This window comes from Mustela putorius, unplaced genomic scaffold (genome assembly GCF_011764305.1).
Source record: "Mustela putorius furo isolate JIRA1106 unplaced genomic scaffold, ASM1176430v1.1 tig00000179_pilon_pilon_pilon, whole genome shotgun sequence".
Taxonomy (NCBI): domain Eukaryota; kingdom Metazoa; phylum Chordata; class Mammalia; order Carnivora; family Mustelidae; genus Mustela; species Mustela putorius.
Genome location: NW_025421305.1, coordinates 11,014,814 through 11,036,852, shown reverse-complemented (window position 1 = coordinate 11,036,852; position 22,039 = coordinate 11,014,814). Strand labels below are relative to the sequence as shown.

Here is a 22,039-nt window from a genome sequence, read left to right as displayed (position 1 = left end):
TGAAAGTGGAACAAAAGGGCACGCCTACTAGCCCCTACCTCCCTCCCCTCTGCCCCACCAGGATCGGTCTGCTTAAGAGCATGCTTGGGGTGCCTTTGCTTCTTGGAGGGCGTCAAAACTCACTCCCTCTTTAGCTGGGCTTTCTCAGGATCGTGATCCTCAAGATTTTGAGTGCATAAGCCTCACCTAGGGAGCTTGACAAAACATTAGTCTTAGTTCCGCCTGTAGCACTTTAAATTTGGCAGACTTGAGGTGGAACCCCAGAGTCTGCATTTTGAGATGCCCTCCACTCCCCCTCCACCCCGCTCATGCTGGGATGTCAGTTAGAGGCAGACCACACTTTGAGAGGCCGTGGGGAGGCTGGCCAGGGAGGGGAGGTTTGTACCCACAAGCCCTGGGTCTCACCCTCCCAGCCTTGGGGCTGACCACCCAGAGTGAGGTGGGACTCACTCCGGGATTCCTGGCCACCTGTGCTCCTCACTAGGGCAGGGCTGGGACCTAAGGTTGATTGATTTTCATAAAGAGGCCTCAGACATCTGTTCCCCACCAAGTCCTCAGGCAGACAAAGAGGTGATAACAGCTAATCGAAACTTAACACTTTGTAGGTGCCTTTTTTGTGTTGAAACAAAAAAAGAACAAAGAAACCCCACAAAAACCCCCTCAAAAGATCAAAAAATTTAAAAAAGTGGAATGGGTGGAAAAATCCAAGGTTATTAGAGCCGCCTGGGACTTCATTCTGGGCAAAAGCCCTGAAGGTAAATCTAGCTCTGGTTCCCCAGATACAGATTCCTGACCCTGTCCCAATCCTCTAGCCCAGTTCCCGCCGCCCCCCCAACATTCTCCCAACCCCACCTGGAGCTATGCTGGCATTTTCTTCACTTCGGTATTCTCATGGTAGCCCACACATGGTGTAAGGTTGAACAAAGACATTTATTTGCAAAACCAATTCCCAATGGAGGAGGGGTTGTATCCACAGAAAGTAAACTGGTGATCATTCAGAGACCACATGCATACATCAGTGAAACCAAGGGCCAAACCAGAAAACAGTGTGCTGCTGTGGACACCTGGGAGCTACCAATCTCGCCAACAGAAAAGCAAAATGTCCTTTCCGCTCCAGAACACGGATGTACCAAGATGTCCTGTGAGAAGGCAATTTGGTCTGACATCCACGATGAAGTGATCAGGGAACAACTGAGGGAGACTTTTTTTCTATTCTGTGTGTCTTGTTTGCTTCCCACAGATACCCGGCTAAAAGCTTAAGTGGTCCTCCGCCCTCCAGAGAGAGGGGCAGTGTCAAAGCCCCGGGCCTCCTCACATGCCCATCCTTATGCTCTGAATGATCTGAAAGATAGCTGAAAGAGGAAAACAAGACAGACAGCTCAGGTACCAGGCAGCACGCAGCCGGAAACCCCAGCCCATGGTGAGCCCCGCTCCTGCCGACCCCTGGGCCCTGGACGTGGGAGCATACAGCTGATTAGATATCTCCTAACAAGGAGTTAAGTTAACAAGAGGTCAGTGAACTTCTTTAAAAAGGAAGCCTGGCTGGGTTGGCTGATGGATGCCTCGGGGATTTAGGGATAACTCCTGCTAATTCCATCAGGAGCGAACGCCAGAATTCCCTCAGGCATGTAGGGCCATGACCCCCCCCCTTCCCCAGAAGGGTTTGGTGGCCGCTGGGGAGAGGGGGACAGGGCTCTTTCCATACGGGCACTGCACTCATTTCACCATTTTACAGGTCAGTGAGGCTGCCTTTTCAAAACAGCGGCGACCTGGAAAACAAGCAGCCCCTGAGCTGGAAACGCGGGCCAGGTGCTGGGAGCAGATGTGCCAAGCGTGGGGGCGGGGGGTGGAGGGCTGGCTGCCTGGAGCCCTCAGTGCAAGATCTCGGGGCTGCCTGCACATGTTCTGCAGGACAGCGAGTTCCCATCCTAGCCACACTGGTTTTATCCTGCGGGGGGGGGTGGGGGTGGGTGGGAGCCTGAAAGCCCGCAGAGGATTCCAGGCGCCCTCGCCCTCGCCTGTTTTGCTAAGAGCTGCTTCCTCAGCTCCCCCGGCCTGGTGCTAGCTCTCGCTGTCACATGCGTCCCAGGAAAGTCAGGCCCAGCTTCTGTTCTACACCCTCTCCAGCCAGCAATGTTGGTCAGTCTTGAGGAGGCCAACGGGAATGAAGGACACGGCAGCTACCCTGTGTGGCAGGATTTTTTTTTTCCTGACACGAAGCTGGGTATCCTTTCCCTGAGTCCTGTCTAAACACAGAATACACAGGAATGCAGCTGAGAGGCCACAGGAAAACAGGCTCTCTGGAGTCCTCAGGAAACGAGCTGTTGGCATTTCATCATCTAACATTAGTGAGCAGCACTGTGGGCCGAATACTGTGCTTCAGGTGTACAAAGACTAAGCACACAGGGCCTTGGGCAATCTTTCTTGGATAGCTAGACTTGAAGGAGAGATAAAGCATGAATGCATTTTTTTTTTCCTGAAAAACAAAAAACAAAAACCCCAAATCCTGCACACATCATCACTATTCTCCTAAATTGGATTGTCCCCAAACATGACACAATGGTAATTTTTCATAAATGCTTGGTGTGACCCTAATGAAAAAGAGTCATTGATCTGACTTCACTGGAGCAGTGCCGTGGAGTCTGTGCGTGGCGTTCCCGGGCTGTACGCTGGGCTCTCATTTCTGCTTCTGTCTTCTTTGTTTCACTATGACCATCTCTGCTCACCTTTCTGGTGTCACAATACCAACCTGCAATGGGCCCTCTTCCATTATGATGTTGCTACAGACCCAGTGGAACACGGAGGCTGTTAGAATTACGTGGAAAATTAAAGCGAGCCCGCTCTGGGCGAAGGTCGGAAGGGCTCTTCTCCAGATACAGCGAAGAAGGGATTTCGATATTTAGTTCTGGTTGTGCTCAGAGGTCTGCTTGGCTGCTTCTGGGTTTGGGGATGCGTCTTGATGGGAGAAGTTGCTACCTGGGTGGAAAAGTACCTTACGGACATGGCGGGCAGGTCTGTCCTCCCCTCCCAAGGCTGACAGGGAATAAAAATTAAATAAATTTAATTTAAAAAACATTAAGTAAATTCTTCCATCTTCCAGCCCAACAGAGTGCTGGGAGGCGGCTGTAATATTCAACAACGTTAGGGAAAAACTGTTTACATCTACCACGCCTCATGTTTTGTTCCTGGGATCAGGGAAACATCCCGAATATTGACAGACAAGGGTGCAGTGAAATGTTAGGCTCAGATGGCACCAGGTCATCACTGGAGGGCCGTGTGACAGACTGGACGAATAATTTAACCATTTGGCGTTTGTTTCCTCTTGTGTAAAACGAGGACCGTGATGCTTGCTGTGCTGTTCTAGGGATTAGAGGACACGACACAGACGAAGGCTCTGCGTGCATCGAGGACTCGGTGCACAGGGCTCGTTGCTAATACTCCCATTCCTACAGGAATGACTGCTTCTTCTCCACGGATGAGCAGGAAGCCGGGAGCTCAAGTGCCCAGGACTGCCTACGGCTCGCTAGAGGTGTGTGCTTTGCGAAATTCCTGAATAGTTCTGAGCCCTGATTCCTCTATTTGTACACCTGTAGGTAATACGGATCTCAAAGCATTACAAGGAATAAATATCATGACCTAAGCAAAAGAATCTGCCCATCCTATAATGCTTGAAAATGTTATTTCTCCCTGAATTTTATCCTTAGACGAGAAATGGAGGTCGACAAATAGGAAACAGCCTGTGCTTTAAGTCCATCATGCCCCATTCAGTTAATTCATGACTTCAAAAGTGCTGGGTAATGATAAAACCACCCAGTTCTGTTTAAGGACCGGCTGCAAATGTTTCTAAAGACTCTCAGACAAAAATCTTCTAGTTTCAGAGTCTCCACACTTGTATTAAAACTTACCAGTGACTGAATCTGCTTTAAGAACTTATTAAAGATCACTCCTGACCCTACTGAATCCATCCATTAACATGTGAGAATCTGACGGTCCTTCATAGGGTTACAGGTGACTCTGAAATTGAACACGCTTGGAGAAATGACGTTGAATAAAGTTTATCTTAAGCTCGCCATTTGCCTCCACCTCTAAGATAATGGAGAGATGGCTGTGTTTATTATTCCTTTTTCAGTTGTAATAATGTCTTTAAGAAGCCTTCGGCATTCTATACCAATTACGGTAATTGTAGTTGTCTGTGGCTGCCAGTAATGACCTGCAGAGCAGCCCCGGGCTTCCAAGTGCTGACTTTGCGAGGCAGCGAACAGGAAGGGAGCCAGCAGTGGGTTCAAAGTGGGAAAGGAAGTGGGGAGTCTGGACCCTGACAAGTTAATAACTTAACAGTGGGTGAACAAAGCTGAGAAAACAGCTGAGCAGGCTGTAGCAAAGGGGCTGTGGGTAAGCCAGACAGCAGGGAGGAGAGATGCCAAGAAAAGGAGGGACGGCAGGCATTCCAGGTCAGGGCATCTGGCCTTGGGCAGGTCGCTGAGGTTCAGAAAAATCCAGGCTGGAGCAGGAGCTGCAGAATCCCGGAGCCTCTGCCCTCTGCATCCTGTTTAGCTTCCTGATCGTCAGTAAACTCAGATAGTCCCATCTCTTATTTTATTTAACCAGCCCCCTCGCAATGAAATACTTAGGCTTTCGAATGCAAGCATCATTGACGCCCAATGGTCACACAAACCAGAACAATCCTCCTGACTCCACATCTGCCAACAACAGGTGCCCTCTTTTCCACTCTACCACCTTTTCGAGAAAGCTGTTTACACTCACTCCCTTTCCTGACGTTCAACCCCCACCTCAAGGCACGTCAGTGTAGCTTCTGCTCTCTTCAGTCCACTGAAATATTTCTTACTAAAGCCACAAATCTCCCTCCACCTCACTTAATCCAAAGGGCATTTCCCACCTGCTTCTTGTCTTCCTTCCCTAGTCGCCATTGTGGACCACTCCCTCCTTCACCTCTCTCTTCCCTTGGCCTCCGTGACCCTATATTCTCCTGGCTTCTAGTGTTCTTCCTTCTCTTTGGCTCTTCACATGCCATGGGTTTCGTAAGGGTCATTCTAACTCCACCTGACCAGTAAACGAGAATAATGATGTTCCTCAATGAGCATTCTGGCTTTCTTCTGTTCGTTAACATTCTTTCTCCCTGGGCGACCTCACCCTAGCCCACAATTTTAGTTGGCTCTTAGCTTTGGATGACTCATCTGTGGACTGTACTGCCAGCTCTGACTTCTCAGAGCTCCAGACCCACACCTCCCACTATCTAATTGAGATCTACACATAGGTGGCTCAAAGACATTCAAACGCAACAGAACCTTCTCATGCTCACCTCCCACCAGCAGACTTGACATCGCTATCTTCCATCTTATATGTAAACCCAAAATTCCATACTCCTCCTTAACACCCCAGCTGATCACCAAAGATCCAGGGACTTGACCTAAGTATCTTGCAATTATGCCCCTTTCTCTCCTTGCCTCTGGAAACTACCCTAGTGCAAGTTACTGCCATCTTCCCCCAGACCCCTGCAATGCCCTCTAACTGGCCTACTCTTGCTCCTCTTCAATCCTTGCTCCATACTGTAGCTAGTATTATTCTTTAAATGAAAACAAATATGATTGTGTCATCCCTGTGTTTAAAGTACATCAAAGCTTCCTACTGTCCAATCCTTGATGAGGCTTCCATGACCTGCGTATCCCGGCCTTATCAACCTGCTTGGGCACAACTTGTATTACTCTTCTTTCTCGGGGTAATCCCTCATGTTTTCAAAAGCCCTCTGCTCTCACCACAAGGCCTCTGCAAATGCCATTTTTTTCTGTCTTTAAGATTTCTCCCGCCCTGTCCTATGGCCTGGTTTTCCCTTCTAGTCCAAAAGTTATTTCTGCAGGGAAGCCTTCTTTGACCATCAGAAGCATGAATTCTCAAACCCACGTCGTGTGTACAATAGTCTCCTGAGGACGCATGAAAACAGAAGCTGGACCCCCCCCCCCGCCGAGTTTCTAATCCAATGGGTCCAGAGTGGGAAATGAGAATGTGTATTTCTAGCCAGGTCAGTCACAGGTGATGCTGAGGCTATTGGTCCAGGGACCACACCTGGAGAACCGTTTGCTCAGAGGATGCCTCTTGCGTTAGATGCTTTCCCAGTCTTACATGCCTCTCCTTCAAACACTGTTACGGCTGCAATTTCATATATTTCAGCATGACCACTTGATGAACTCATATTGCTTTCCCACTAGGCTGTAAGCTCCAGGAAAGCAGGGACTTTGATTTTTTTTTTTAAAGCTGTAGTTATTTATTTAAGAGAAAGAGAATGTGAGTGAGGGAGGTAGGTGCAGAGGGAAGAGAATATCTAAGCAGACTCCTGCTGAGTGTGGAGCCCTACATGGGGCTCAATCCCATGATCCTGAGATCATGACCTGAGCCAAAACCAAGAGCTGGATGCTTAACCAACTCAGTCAACCAGGCACCCTGGGACCTTGGATGATTTTGCTCCTGACTATACCTCTGGGCCTAGCTCAGCTCCAGGCACATAGTAGTTCCTCAGTAAATACTTATTGGAGGAACAAAAGGTGAACAATTGCAAAGAGCATGGAGGAACACATGTATTAAAAATCCCCGGGGTGCCTGGGTGGCTCAGTCATTAAGCGTCTGTCTATGGCTCAGGTCATGATCCCAGGGTCCTGGGATCGAGGCCCACATAGTGCTCCTTGCTTCATGGTAAGCCTGTTCTCCCTCTCCCACTCTCCCTGCTTGTGTTTCCTCTCTGGTTGTGTCTCTCTGTCAAATAAATAAAATCTTAAAAAAAAAAAATCCTCAAACAATTATTTTGTGGACCAAGAGTCAACAGCAAATGACCACTTTTAAATTCCAATGTTGCAAGAGCTTAGTCTTTGGAAGGGAAAGAAAGTCATGAAAGACAATAAACTCCTTAAGTCCTGGGACTATGTCATCCCAACCCTCTCTTACCCTGGGGACTGACCTATCCCAATAATTGGGAGTGCCAGAAGGACATGGGGATGACAGGAAGGGATCCCCCAGGAAACCATCAGACAACTAGACAAGAGGAGACTGCCAGAAAGCTGCCTTCCCGACAAGTGGAAACTTCAGAAGGCCACTTTTATTGAAAATAAGGTTGAGGAGAAGCGAGATAAAAAGAGTTACTGAGGAGAGAGATTGAGATGGCCCAGAGGAATATCATTTAGGAGGGTAAGACAACTCTAGAAATGACTTAATTCTGATTATTTTTCATTTAAAAATAATAATAAAAAAGAGCTGGTAAGAAAAAGGACAGGTTCTGTGAGAGACAAGAAGGAAGGTCAAGAAATAAGATATTGCAAAGGTGGATCATTAAGCTCTCAGGAAGGTTCAGTACAAAGAGAGTCAAAGGTAGGATACTATTCCCGATCCCTTTCCCAGTAGCTTCTCCAGAGATGGAGAAGAGGGAAGAGAGAGAAGTGCCTGGGATACACGAGGGCAGAAAGGCACTATGGGAAGAAGGCATATTATTAGCAAAGAATGGGATGCCCTCTATCTCCAATAAAATGGCAGACAGCAGAAATGCTCTTCTGAGCGGCAGACCATACACAGACCCAAATGCTAGGGCAGACCATACACAGACCCAAAAACATAGGGCAGACGGTGGCACAGAACGAGGGAGTTCGCAGCTCACCTCGTGGGAGCCAGAGGCAGATGAGACATCTTTTCCAGAGTGTCCATCTCAGGTCCCGAGGCAAGAGTTCCTGAGCAGAGGAATGTCCTCAGTCCTTCTCCAGTGGTGAAACAGAAGGGCTCCTCCAGGCCTGCTCAGTCCCTCAAGCCTTCTGCTGGCCAGTCAGCCTCAGAGGATGTGACAACCATTTTGGGTGTCACAGTTTCGAGATCGTTCTGGAGGTTTCCAGGAAAGGCTGGTGTTTACTGGTCAACCTGAAGACATGGTGAATTCAAGTCTGTCCTGGAGCAAGGTCCAGAAAAGAGTAAGGTGATCGGGTGACCGGTGGCCTAGTCAGCAAGCAGCCCATGGCTGGGTCAAGGTTTTATCCATTTGGGAGCAGACCTAGGATGGCCGTGCACCTGGAACCTCTGGCAGGGAGAGTAGGACATGTTTTAACAGGAGTTGTTTTCAATATGCAGTTGTAGACTAGAGGTCTAAGGTTGGTGAAAAACTTCCACTTGGTAGTACTTAGGGAGAAGTGGTGAGAGAGAAGGCAGGCAGGGTTAATAGGAAGTGGATGGGTTTAGAGTTCAGGTTTGGGTAACAGCTCCCTCATGCTTTAGCTGTGGGATGTGGGCTGATTTCCTCCAACAAGCCTCAGTTTCATGATCTGGAAAAATGAGCACCATAGCCTTTTTGTAAGGATTATGAGACGAGAAGAAAAAGGTACATGTAAGGCCTTGTGTTGTAGTAAGTACTCAGGAAATGGTAGCCAAAAAAGCTGTACAAAGAGGTCCTTCTCACTCTTATCCGCTAGTTTATAAAGAATTCTTTCTAGAAATAGAGAAGAGGCTCCAGCTATCCCAGCAGAAGTGACACCACCGACCTCTGACTGACAAACTGTCCCTCACCTGTCCAGGGGGAGCTGGGTCTGCCACAGCTTCCTCAGAACCTCAGAGCTATCTATCCTCATACGAGTTTTCTTAACATAACCCAATAAAGTCACTAGAAAGATAAATGCTTTCTTTCTCTGTAAGCTTTCAGAATCTTGGTCAGAACCTTGCTTGGGAGGCCGAGAGGTGGGGAGACAGTGTGACCAAGGGTCATTGACATAATGACAATAGCAACAAGCTCCTAAGGTCCTAGGAATGAGAGACCGACCATCCCCACATCTTTTAAGAATGGGAGAAACAAGGGTTAGCATGGGCAGAAGTTGGGCAAGGCCACACGGCTAGTAGGTGGCAGAGCCAGGTTAATCTGGGGAGCCTGGCCCCGGAGCCCGCACACACATAGCTTGGCCCTTTCCCTCCTCCACACCGTTCTTAACAAAAGCCGCCCATTCTAGGGAGGGTGGGGGTGCTGGGTCTTCCAGAAACAGAGGAGCCTTATGTCAAGGGAGACAATTGGACCACCTGGAACATGAAGCTTGGGGAACAGGAGTGGTTCAGGCCCAGCTACGAACATCTCAGGGAAGCACTTCTTCACATCTGTTCTGAGGAGGCTGCCCTGAAAAATGAGCCTGGTCTGTGACACGCTCTCACCTCCTCCTCCCCTGAGCCCCCAGCACGCAGAGTCCCTGGAGGATTCAGGAGAGTGTAGTCTGTTAAGTGACAGACAAAGGGAATGTTGCTGCCCACACACAGTGCGGCAACTCACAGTTCACGTGCCTGATCAACCTAGCAGGCCCTCTCCTGAGGGGCATTAGCTCTGTCTTGAAAGACCAGCTCTGGGCCAGAGCAGTTTCCTTGCTGATATGCAAAGAGGGTCCAGATATCTATTCCCTTCCTGGCATGGAAAAATCAGAATATCCAGCAACACAAGAGGTACCCCGTACACACACACACACACACACACACACTCCCTCACAAATGCGCACACGCACACACACACACACAGGTCCCACTTCGACCAGAACAGCTACTCTTTCATTTATTTCCCTCTAACATTTGAACAGAATTCAGCTGCTCTTTTTTTTTTAAAGGCTAAAAACCACTAGTCTAAATGTTTTCCTCTTCAAATACACTTAATTTTTTCTGATTATAAAAGTAATACATGCTCATTGACAAAACTGGAAAACAGAGAAAAGTCCGAAGGAAATAGCAGGCATTGGTTAGTCTTATTCCCCGAGAGGTTTCCCTTTGATGGGGGATATAAGCTCATCACTTTCGAGAATACCCATGCTTCTGTAGCCATTAAAATTCTCATAATCTCTAATTAGGAAATGAATATCAGGCTTGGCCAGAGCGAGAGGAATAAAATTGAAATTAGGAATATGTGAGGGAGAAATAGTCTGAGGGAGGAACCGGGACATGGCTGGTACATAAGAGTTTCTCCTTGGGAGTCAAGGGATCATGGGAATGAGATGACGCCTCCAAGAATCCACCGGAAACCTCAGTGAGGGGAAAGGATGCGGAAGGGTATGGCCATGTTGCAACAAGTGCTGCCTCAGACTGCTGTTGTCAATGTCCAGTTTCACACCAGGGCTCGGAAAAGGTAAATAATGCCTCAGGATCACAAGATACGTGTATATGCTGACTCACCAACCAAATTGTCTGAACAGCCAACAAGTTAAGGAAAAGACCTAATTTCATCGAATCCAGGAGGCTTCTAGTCAAAGAGGAAAGCTGAAAATGCCAAAGATGGTTGGGTTATCCTGCCAACACCGTGGCCCGAACGTTAGCAAAAGCCTTGGCCAGGAATGGCAAAGATGAACACTGGACTCTGCTGTCACCTCCTGGTTTAGGGCGAACGTGATTGGTCATCTGCAGCATACTTTCCCCAGAGCTTGACTATGGCCTCCCAAGCCTTCCCCATCAGGCTCTTGAAGTTGCTAAGGACAAAGGGGAGAGGAAAACCCCAGAGGCCTGGGTTGGGGGCCGCAGGCAGAGGTGACTAGCTTCACTAGTGCTCTGGGACAGTACGTCAGGACCGCAAGTGTCTCCCAGAGATAGCTGTTGGCCTATCTGGGTGACAACATCTCTGCCGCCTCAGACAGACATTCTGGGTCATGCTTGTCTCTGAGTCTCCAGATAACAACAAGCACTCCTCAGAAGCTATCACACGGTTCTCAAGGAGGCAGGTTTGCCACTGGGGACCAGGACAGTCAGGATGAGCTGTTTATCTGGAAAGAGCCCCACTGCCTGTAGAAATGGAAGATATTGTTTTTATAAACCAGGGAGAGAAAAACACAGCTAAGTCTCCAAGCGAGGGAGGGGCCTGAATCCTCTGGGCTTCTGTGTGCATCTGGGGTCCTTGGAAACCAAGGAAAGACAAATCCTACCAGTTAAAAAGGCCCAAGCCAAACCAAGTCCCAGGCCAAGACTTAAACGAGAAAAATTTCTGGCTTATTCAGATTCACCCTCAGAGGAGACTCAGAACAGGTATTCAGCTGAGAAACAGGTTTTAGATTTCTGACAGAATGTATATAATACGAATAACAATAGTTACCAAATTAAACAGAACAAAGGACAGCATGGCCTGAGATGTCCAACGTGGAGAATACTGTATCTCAAAAGAACACACTGTTCCCAAAACTTTTGTGTCTCACAAAGAAAACTCCTAGAGCCAAACAGTGGTGCATTCAGGTTGGGTTAAGGAAATGCAACTTACATTTTATTTCTGATACGCAACTTAAAGTACAACCCCCTATTCATTGATTTCTGCATGTGGGGGGCTTCCCTTTTCCGTCCCTCTTCCTGTGTGGGCAGGTCTGAAAGATTCTGATGCTTTATTATCAGAAGAGAGTCTCATGAACCCGGGGGGGTTATCACTTAAATTGCTCACACTCATCCTTGGAGTGGAGAGGGAGGGCCTGTTGCTTTGTGAAAGATCAAGACCAATGCGAGGGGCTGAGCCTGGACGGAGCAAAGGCAAATGGAAGCCAAATGCCACCCCCTCCATCCCCCTGGTGGCATAACCATTCTCCATGATGGCTTCCGTGAGGGCACTGATGGAAGCTGTAGGATTCAAGCTTGCTATGGGTGAAGGGCTACTAGTTTCCCTCTCTGATCACAAAGGAAATCGATAGGGACAGTAAATCATGTGTCCAAGGTTGTCCAGCTGATAGCGAATCTCGGCTTTGAACCTACATCTGGCACATTCCAGAACTATCCCCCCTCTCCAAGGCCTCTTAACCTCTTAGCCTGTTACAGCCAATTGGTCAGGTTTCAAAGAAGTGTCTTGCCCAAGAGTCCTTTTGCAATCATGGAAAGTGGAAATCTACCTACTCTGAAGGGGTGTATTTAGAGAGCTTCCTCCAACTCAGGTCCACGGGACAAGGTATTAGGGTTTCCAACCCCGGGCCTGAGCTCAGGGCAGCCCCAGGAGGTCTGGTGCTCTTATCTGGTTTCCTAGTGAGGGGGTGGGCGTTCGCCGGCTGCATGTTCGTGCCAGGGGTCTCTGGGCGTCTGCACTCTGTACCCTCCCCACTTTACTGATTCTTCTCCCCCACTTCCTTTTCCTTATCTTGCTCTTATCAGCATGGCAGGCACGAAAGGCATGTGTGGAGAATGAGGAAGGCCACAGCAAAGAAGCAAGGGGTCAGGACTCCCCATAGTTAAGGGGCCCAGTAACCTCCTGGAGGTTTGGGAACTTGTTTTTCCACATAAAATGGAGTAAGGGTGGCCAATAAGAGACCATATACTTCAATGCCAACATTTTCCCAGTCTGGATCCTTTCCCACAATCTAGCTAAGAAAGCAGAGAAGATGTACGTTCCTGATGATTCGCCTGACCTGAATATTTACCCATCCTAGGTACGCCGACACTATTTCTAAAAAGAGCACTTTGCCCAACCAATCATTAATAGAAAAACGGGTTAACAGAATGAGGTAATGCGCACGAGTCTTTCAAGAGAATCAGATCCATGATCCATACCTTCATTAATCTTCGAAGATTCCGTAAGTTTCCTGCATAAAAACAGACACACCAGCAACGTGGACCAGCAACAGAACCACCAGCCACGCGGATTCAGAGACAACAGTGACCAGGAGCTCCAGTGACCCCATCCCTGAGGCGGCTCAGGACATGAAGCAGAGGAGCTGCCTGGCTGGACTTGGGGCAGAAATCGCCCTCCTTCCCACACTGCAGAGAACATGCCGGCCCTGGAACCCTCGGAGGGAGAAACTCAAGAGGGACGGGAGGTTCTGCAAGATGAACGGAATCGTGACTCGTCCCAGGGAGGTGGCCACAGGGATAGATCGGGAGGAGTTATTGCACTTTTCATGACATGCTTGGCTAGCGAAGGACACGTGCCAAGATAGAAGGAAGGGCATGGTACCAAGGACAAGTTGGGAGGAGTGACACATTTCTGTGAGAACAGTGCCCGGCTTGAGCAAAGGCTTGCAAAAAAAAAAAAAAAAAAAAAAAAAAGTGGCGGTAGTGGATGAGTCTTAGTTACAATTTGAAAAGAGATGAGGCCCCTGACTTAGGGATCATGGTAGCATGTTAACGGAGCACAGAGAAAGTAAGGTGACCCAACTCCTGACTAGGAGAGCAGGGGTCTGAAAGGGGGCGGGGGCAGGGGGCTGTTGTGTCCTCTCAGTAGCTTGACATCCGCGTCTCCGGCCCTGCAGCCTCCCATCCCAGGCCCCTGCACAAACTCACAGAAAGGATCACAGAGCCAATGTATTTAATCCTTGGAAAAACGAATGAAGGCTGGGAGAACTCCAAAAGATTGTTGTCAGCAGATGTCCCAATTTACCCAAGGGGAAAAAGACACTGTTCCCACTATATAGACCGAGAGCCTGGCAAGACTATAATTAAAATGTAATTTAGAGAAGGTTTTTAAGCCCTTCGAAAAGGATGAGTATTGAGAACCAACGTGGGTTTGAGAAAAACGGACCAAATCACTTTATTGACTGAATCGCCTCCCCCCGCCCCTGACAGGCTAGCTAACCCAGCTGAAGCAGTTAATGTATATCTCGACATCAAAAAAGACAACAGTATTGGCTCTGGATCTGTTTAGTCCCTGAGAACCCCAGCTGTGGGATGACTAGGCTCATGGATCCCTACGACTGGGCTTTGGCCATTCTTGAGCCTGGCAGTACTGTCTCGAGCTATTTTGTCCTTTAGTGCTCACCCCAAACAGCCCTTCCTCTGGGAAACTTTGCCCTCTGCCTGGTGTGATTTAGAAGTCCCCACTGTAGTCTGGCTGTGTGCATTCTCCTGCACTCACAGGTTGGAATCCTAATGTCTAATGGGATGGCCGTAGAAGCTAGGGGAATTAGCGGGTGGCTGGGTCATGAGGGGGGCAGCCTCGTGAATGGGATCAGTGCTGTCACGAAAGACACCCCACAGAGCTCCCTCACCCTCTTGCCATGCGAAGATCCCACAGGAAGATACAAGGAGAAATGACCCTCACTCGGCCATGCGGGCACCCCGGTCTGACTTCCTACCCCCAGGACTGTGAGCATGACGTTCCGCTCTTTACCAGCCACCTAGCCCGCGGTGTTCTGTCACAGCAGTCCACACAGATGGAGACAGTCCCTTATCCATGCCCGCCAAGCACACTGGGCACTCCACTATCACATCACTCAGCCCCCAGGTACAACAAACGGCTTCCTTATCTCCCCCTCACCCCGCTCAGTGCCTGCAGCCTTCCGGAGGCATCTGTGTTCCCAGAGCCCGGCACTGTGCCAGGCCCACAGGAACCCCCACCACATGGTGACGGTTTGCACGAGTTTTGCTGAGAGGCTCAAGGTCAACCTGAAGGGAGTTTTCTCTAACTGCGTTCCGTGGGCTTCGCCATGTCTACACTTTTATCAGTGACTTGGAGGAATAGCATGTTTTCAGAGACTGTAAAGCTGGCCAGGAAAGAGGATTAGATAAAAGGCTCAAGGTTCAAGATTGAGCAACGTACAGGCTGGCCATAAAGCCTGAAAATGGAGATTGCCTTTTTATATAGATTTGCTTCTCTTGATATTTGTGCGGCACGTTTTCTTTGTTCTGTTTTGGTGTGAAAAGCAGAGACGGGATCATTGGAGGTGATGTGTGACAGAGGAATAGGCAGGCAGCTGACGGAAACATGGCATCAATGCACCGAATTCCTTGCAGTTTTCTACACTGCTCTGAACTGCATGTTGCTGATGAAGGTGATACACTGACCATATCATGTAATGTCACTGACCAAATCATACATGGTAAGATCGGCAAGCCGTTTATGGTGTCTGTTCTTCTATATTTCTAGACTTAGTGGCTACTCTGTAGAAAGACAACTGACAACTGACAATAAAATTTTAATAGAAATACTCATGAAGCTTTGTATGAGGTCTCAGAGAAGTCAGCTGGGTATCTACAGTACGGGGTGTATCTGGCTTCATTCACCATCCTCATGTCCACAAGTCCATCCAACCACACTGAGCACGCACTGTGTGCTAGATTCTTACAAGAACGTACAGATTTCCTGGACAAAAAAAACACTGCCTTCCCTGAGCTTATGTCCCAGTGGCAGAAAATGGATAATAAGTAAGCAAATGAAATAATTTCATATGTTGATGAGGGCCACGAGTGCAATAAAGCAATGTGTGATGGGGATAAAAGACAACTTGGTTTGGGGGGTGGTGTGTGGAGATGCGTTTCTGAGCTTGCAGGACGTTTATGTAAAGAAGAGCCTGGTGGCGCTAGGTGGGTCATTAGCTCGGTGTGAGTCTAGGATGTGCTGTGACCGCTGAAAATGAACCAAAGCTCGGGCCATATTGAGAGAAGCGGAGTGATGGGATCAAGGGCAGTAACAGGCCTCCTGCCTCTGTAGCAGTCACACCATTTCTAGACCCACTTCTGCAGCTGCAAATGCTCTGTATGAGCTCTGTAAGAGTGTCATGGAGTGTATCCAGAAGAGGGGTCCAGAAACCACATCTTATGAGGCGAGGCTGGGAGAAGTAGGGGAGTTCATTTTGCAGACTTTAAACTCATCTTTAAAATAATCTGAAGATTCAAGATGTTCGGAAGACAATGAGGCCATGCCTTGTGGTTTTAGGAGTTCACACCTGAACTATTGAGAAGACGGCACAGTGTAGCTCAAAAGAGGGGGGATACCTCTAACAGAATTAGAGCTATCCAGAAATGGAATAGGCTTTTTGAAGAGGTGAGCCCTCTACCCTCAGAAGTATTCTAGCAGAGGCTGGGTAGCCTCTGTTAAAGATGAGGGATCCCTATGTTGGGTAAGGGATTCCCTTCGAATCACATCACTGGGAATGGAGTTCAGTTTTGTTTCTTTAAGATCTTGGGAACCTCCGAAGGCCTACCTTGTTAGAAGTGACCTCACTTCTCCTCACTTAGCACTATTTTCAAGACCCAACCCCTGGAGAAATTACAAGACTCCCAATAACAGAATTCAGCTAGAAACAATGCATAATCCTTTGTTCAAACCTCTCCTGTGTGTGTGTGTGTGTTTACACATGAGTGTAAGCAAAGTTCTCTGAACTTACCACCTTCCAGTACGAGGGGACTGTATGTTGAGGCACAGGTCAAAGGCTCAGTTCTATTTAGGAGCTCTGTGGCATTTCCTCTTAAGGAGAAAGCCTCTCCCTTTCTCTGGAATCTGGATCTATCTCGGGCAGACAGGTGCTCCTGTTCTAACTGCCCTTTTTAGGCTATGCTTCCACACAAAGGTTTAACTGAACTCTACAGTGTTTATAGCCAACTTAATGGCTCAGTGTAATCATTTTATGATTATGATTTGATAGTATATCAATTCTGTCTCTATTCGTATTTGCTCTGCTAGACTAGAGACCAAATCAAACCCTGCTGAGAGGAAGGCTTCAGTCAGTGATTAACTTGAATCCCAGGCCAATATACTTCTTTGTCTATTTACTTGTGAAGTGTGTTTCTGAAGGACAGAGCAGAACATGGGCTGTGAGGTCAGTGAAAAACCCATACCTGAGCCACAGACAACAAAAACAAACAGTGCCAACAGCCATGGTCCCACGGGGTATTTCTCTTCTTGCGGCCTCTGAAAAGAATGGAAAGGAAGGTTAGGTTCGTTGATTCAGGAAACATTTGTGGGGTATTACTAGACACCACTAAAGGCTGAGACGACTCACATTGAGTGAGACAGATCCAATCTCAATGCCCAGTGGGCAGACACAGATGAAGAAATTCAACTGTAAAGGGTCCAGATAGGTATGAAAAGATTCATCATGACCTTATTTATGCTCTTGTAACTCAGTGAACATGGTGGGTTTAGCTATTCTGGGGACAGATGGGGTAAAAATACACAAAACAATTGAGTGATTCAGGAGCCCCAAATGATGCTACGACAAATCGCTTCCATGTGTGGAAGGCACACTCTACGCCAGGCTCTCTCCCAGGCAGTCTACGACCCCTGTTTCCACCACCCACAATGCGGTACAAGGCAAATTATCATCTCCGATTTGTAGCTGGGAAATGGACCCCTGAAGTTTGGGAACTTGAGCAAGGGTTGGGATTTAGGTCTGCCCCATTAGAGAACCTGGGTGTTTTCCATTAAAGGACTCATCTTTAATTCCCTGCATCTGTGGATTCTAAGTAAGGTCACAGAACAGCCATTTTCTCAGAATCTTCTACGTGCCAAAAAAAGTTGGCAAGTTGGTGCCGTGGAAATCCTTGGAAAGGCAGAAGCCTCCCAGCAATCATGAGTGGATATGCGAAGGAAGCAGCATTTTGTAATAAAGCTCCCGAACCTCAGCGAAGCTTTCTCGTTGGTGAAATCTCCGCATTCCCTGGGGAGCAGAAAGGCACCACCGTGCCCACACGAACCCAGAGCCCTTCATAGCTTCTGCTCCCCTCCAACCAACTGCACAGATGTATTAAAAACCACCATCCACAACCCCTCCCAGTCTATTGGCAGGTAGGGCTTGGTCCTTAAAATCAAATCAGTCAATGGAAAAGCTGTTTTGGGGGAGAAGCATCCAAAAAAAGGTGGTGAATTTCTCAAATAAAAAGGGAGAAGCTGGAGTGAAAAAAATGGAATAATTCACTAATGCTTCCTCACATGGGTGAGCCAGAAACAATCTATCACCAGTAAAAGTTAGAGAACTCATTTTATTACAGATAAGGCGATGGTCCTTTGGTTCCCAGCTTACCCATTCCATTCTGAGAGCCTCCTGTCCTCTACCTCGAGTGGGCTCACTGACCACTTACATATTGCCATGCACTTTTTCTTGTCAGTGTCTAGTGTGTATCCATTTATCCTCGTGATCATACTGTGGGCTCATGAGGGCAGCCACCATGGCTCTTCCCTGTTGCAACACACAGCAACGCCTGGCTCAGGACTTAAACATAGTAGGGGCTCAAGGAGTGTTCATTAAAGAATGAATAAGCATATGAACTTCATTAAATATGATTTCATAGGTCAAGTAGAGTAGAGACAGGGTCTAGGAAGGCTATTATTGTTTTTTATAAATACTTCCTAACTGGTTATAGGGTTGTCCCTGCAGCTCTCTTACTAGAGAAGTGTAGGTTAAAGTGCTAATGGTCAGTGAGCTCTAAAAGATGAAAACCTCTCAGTGTGTGTCCTTGACAAGCTTGTATCTAGCACCGCTCTTGCAGGAAAGAAACATGCTGCAAGGGAATGGCAGCTGCTCTTGACCACATGAGGACAAAAATCAGTCTTATCCAGCTGCATAACTTTACCCAGAGCTGTTCTGAATCATATTTTGGCCTTTAACACCAGATCAAGGGCATATCAAGTAAATAATCAAGATATTAACTGAAGTTACCTGAACGGACTGTGGCACTTACCCCTCCCCACCATCTTCACTAATGCCCTAACAATCTGTCACAGCTGACCAGAAACCACAGCTCTGTTGCTATCATCCCACCGATGCCATATAAAAAGTTCATTTCACTCTAACTCCAGCAAAGCCAACAAGTGAATTCGGGAGCCTGTCAATGAATGACTGGTCTAGCGTGTATACCAAATGGAGTCCATTGTTATTCCTTTGTAGAAAAACACAAATTATCAACATGAAGAGCCTGGAATATACAACACAAAAATCTGTTGGATGACATTTTCCAGTGAATCAATATTATTTGGGGGACTTGCAGAGCTCAAGAATGGCAATATATCCTTTTTCTGAGAGCTTTAAGTTCCTCTTTTTTGGAAGCAGTACCCAGCACAATCCCATTGGGGCAATGCACCTACGGCTCAATCTGTTGCTGGGAAAGGTAAAAAGAGCAGTAGAATCCTGCAAATGACATGGTTCATTTCAAACAGGAGTTTGCAACTTACTGAGGCTTTGGAATGTCAGAGGCTGGCTTTCCCTGTGCTTATACACCAGCAGGGTAACTCTGAATTCTGAAGTTTACATACCCCTTCGTTCATGAAGAAATTGCTACCGTGTAATTACAAAACGATTATTCTATTTCTTTGTTTCTTGGATTTATCTGCTATCTGGGAGAATAATATTCATGCCATAGCTATTAGCTAAGGAAAAACTGAAACATCTGCATACAACTGAAGGGATTTATTTCTGAATGATGATTCTGAATTTTCAGTTATAATCTGTTCACATGTTCCCCAATCGCATCCTGAATAGGTTATCCCTTGCAAGTTACATCTTTCAAAGTATAATTGTGTTTGACTTGCAATTAGGAAAATGAGATTTAGGATTTAGAGTATTTCCTTTTGAAAGAAAATTTCAATTTTCTATTTTGATGCTGTTCTGTTTACAATAAAGGCAGCCGAAGAGCCCTTCTAACCACCTGAAGATAAACAGAGATTGTGGCTTGGTTTGGAAAACTTTCATTACACATGTAATAGGGCCGTTTGGACACCCCCACCCCAGATGCCAGGCACATTAGAAGGGCCCACTCCATGGTCTATCAGAACCTATTAAAATTCATTCACATCATAGATTAAAGAAATCTGAATGTAGCTCTGGAAGTTTACTTCAGTGGAAATGGGGGTACATACATTTTCTAGATATTTAAACATTATCTCCCAATTTTAAATCTTCTTATTTTGAAGAAAGTAACTTTCGCTTTCCCCCAGTTCTCACTTTCCAATGGTCTTACAAAGCTCCACATGGCAGTTGTTGAGTTTACCAAGCCTAATGGATACATTGGCTTTGCAAACCAGTTCTAGAATTGCTACTTTTGCAGGCCATACTTGTCAACCTTCAGTTAATAACTTCCTTAATTCTTTGTTTCTTAGTTCATTAAAAAGAACCATGGAACCAGAGATTTTTCAGCACATCAGCTAATCTGTATGGTATCTAGGACAAAGTGATCTCCTAGGGATATAAAACCCTAAGTGGTTTAATATCAATTAAAATTTGTTTTCAAGGTCAATTGGGATAGCAAGATTTATTTATTTATTTGTTTATTTTGAGTAAAAACAAATAGGAAAAAGAGATCTAGGTGAAAAGTGTTTTTGATTCAATAGTGTAATTGCATTTTACTGCTCAGTCACACCTAAACAATCTAACACCCAAAGAGAGAATTTCAAGCATAACTTTTAAGTCTCAAGCTGTGTATACAGCTCTAGGCAGAGCTGAGTTTGATTCTAAGGTTTCTCTGCCATGGTACTGCTTGGTTTTGTAGGAATTCTGCTGTGATGATAGCAGTTCCAGCTTTTTGCTCAGTTACAAACTAGCATCATTTCTTTGGCTAAAAGGAATTGCCTCATCAGGTCTGCAAGCTTTTCCAGCCAAACCCCAAGCTTCAGCTGGACTTTGCTTATGTGTCTAGGATAATAGATTCCAGGCGCCTTGGCTCATAGACTTGGAGACCAACACTGCCCAACAACTCATCCCAGGCATGCCTCTGAGAATCCAAAATCACGGGCCTGGCATTTTCTCTTGAAGATCTTCTGCTTTGCTAAAAGAAAACCCTGTGTGTAAGGCCCGGATTTTACGTTAGACTCCAGTGATAAAAACCTTTAGTCTATTCTCCAGAGTTCTGGATCATACCATCAGGACCCGCCAGAGCTCACAGGGTGAGATAGAGGAATGTTGAATTTAAACTTCATTCTGGTGGTCAGAGGCCTCACTAGCGAAGAGGCGAAGGAGAGAAAGGAGGGTGGAGGGAAACATGGTTTCCCACTCTGGGCCCTTCCAACTTATACAGCCCCATTACAAAGGGGCTGGAGAGAAAACCTTATCGTGGTGGGAGTCTGTTGAGGGTGGAGGGCAGGGGTCAAAGCCTGGAAGGAGGTGCTGATCAGTGGCCTCCATTTACTCATTCATTCACCAAACGTTCTAGCACCTACTTCCGGGCCCCATGTCACGCAGTTGGTTTAACTATTCCTTAAGGATGTGACTTTCCGTTTTTCCCCAGAGACAAAGGCCCCATTTTCTCCTGGGGAGGCTCTTGCGAGCCTCCGTGGTAACCCCAGCAGCCACTCCCCAAGGGGCCCACCACCACCCCGGCCCTCGCCGCGCGCAAGAGCACCGCGAGGTCCTCGCCTCCCAGAGCCCGGCTCTCGGCGCCCACGCTGCGGGACCCTGCGGGAGGGGCGGGCTGGGGCCGGGGAGCGAGGAGTAGGGAGGCCGGGCCCGGTGCCCGCCACCCGCCCGGCCGGCCCCGCCCCGCCCCGCCCCAGCCCGCTCGGCCCCGCTCGGCCCGGCCCTGCCCGGTCGGCGCCGCCCCCGCCTTACCAGGGTTTTGGCTACGTTCCCCCTCTGGGTGATGTTTTTGCTGTGCTTCTCGTTGGCCATCCGGATCCGCTGTTTGGCCACCATGGCTTGGGCGCTAGGAAATGCTCTCGACTCCTACCTGCAAGAATCCCCCCGCGTTAGCCCCCCGACAGGGCCGCGCGCGTCCCGCCCGCTGCGGGCGCTGCAGGTGGCAAGGCGCTGCCCCCGAGCCCCGCGCACCCCGCTCCCCTGCCCCCAACGAGCCGGCTCCAGAGAGAGGCCAGAGCCCGGACGGAAGTAATCTTTCATCTCAGGAAACCCTTTCCTACTTCCTCGCCATCCTTCCGGTCCCCCCTGCTACCTAACCAGCGCGGCCCCGAGGCTGGCGCTGCCGCGCGTCCTCCCCGCACTGGGCGGCCGGAGCGCAGCACGCGGAGCCGCTCGGCCCGGGCCCCTGCTGCCGGGTCGGGAGCCAGCGCCCGAACGCGGCGGGTCCCAGCGTTCCGGCGGTCCCCGGCCTTGTGCGCTCATAGGAGCGGGGGCGCCACTGCTTGGGGGTTCCGGGACCGGGGACCCGCCGAGGCCCGGGGCCCAGACTGGGGTGGCCGCGCTCTAAGCCAGGTCTAGCGGGCTCCTCTGCACCGCTGACCCCTGGCCGAGCGCTGCCCTGGAGGCAGGGGCTGGCGGGCGTTGGCGGGCTGTGGAGTGGGGGTCCTCAAGAGACAAGCAGAACCAGGGCAAGGCTGGGCCCATGCTCTTGGGGGACGGGCCAAAGAAACTCTCCTTCAGGTGCCTGGGGGAGAGCCCTGCTCCAGGGAAGCCCAGTGCCCGAACTTTCTTAAGTA

At 48.4% G+C, this 22,039-nt stretch overlaps 1 protein-coding gene across 6 annotated transcripts; it reads right to left on the bottom strand.

The window, feature by feature from the left end:
• Positions 1-911: 911 nt before the first annotated feature.
• Positions 912-21,717, bottom strand: SERP2 (stress associated endoplasmic reticulum protein family member 2). 6 transcript variants are annotated; one of them, XR_006605726.1, is made up of 5 exons: positions 21,556-21,690; positions 21,216-21,333; positions 16,516-16,588; positions 7,658-8,067; positions 912-1,352 (listed from the first exon to the last, which is right to left on the bottom strand). XR_006605726.1 is itself a non-coding variant. In XM_045076646.1 (4 exons), the coding sequence occupies exons 2-4, from the start codon at positions 21,297-21,299 to the stop codon at positions 1,312-1,314; spliced, it is 198 nt and encodes a 65-aa protein (XP_044932581.1). In that variant the 5' UTR covers positions 21,300-21,333; positions 21,556-21,690; the 3' UTR covers positions 912-1,311. The 6 variants fall into 6 exon arrangements, 5 of the variants coding, with proteins under 5 accessions (XP_044932581.1, XP_004759299.1, XP_004759297.1 ...); XM_045076646.1 differs by lacking the exon at positions 7,658-8,067; XM_004759242.3 differs by lacking the exons at positions 912-1,352; positions 7,658-8,067 and adding an exon at positions 1,359-3,033 and having other exon boundaries at positions 21,524-21,717.
• Positions 21,718-22,039: the final 322 nt, after the last annotated feature.

Coding starts and splice junctions, on each gene's coding strand:
- SERP2 (XM_004759242.3), bottom strand. CDS start 21,299: ATGGTGGCCAAACAGCGGATCCGGATGGCCAACGAGAAGCACAGCAAA. Junction 16,589..21,215: donor GGAACGTAGCCAAAACCCTG/GTAAGGCGGGGG, acceptor CATTCTTTTCAG/AGGCCGCAAGAAGAGAAATA. Junction 3,034..16,515: donor TTTTGTTGTCTGTGGCTCAG/GTATGGGTTTTT, acceptor ATTCCCTGTCAG/CCTTGGGAGGGGAGGACAGA.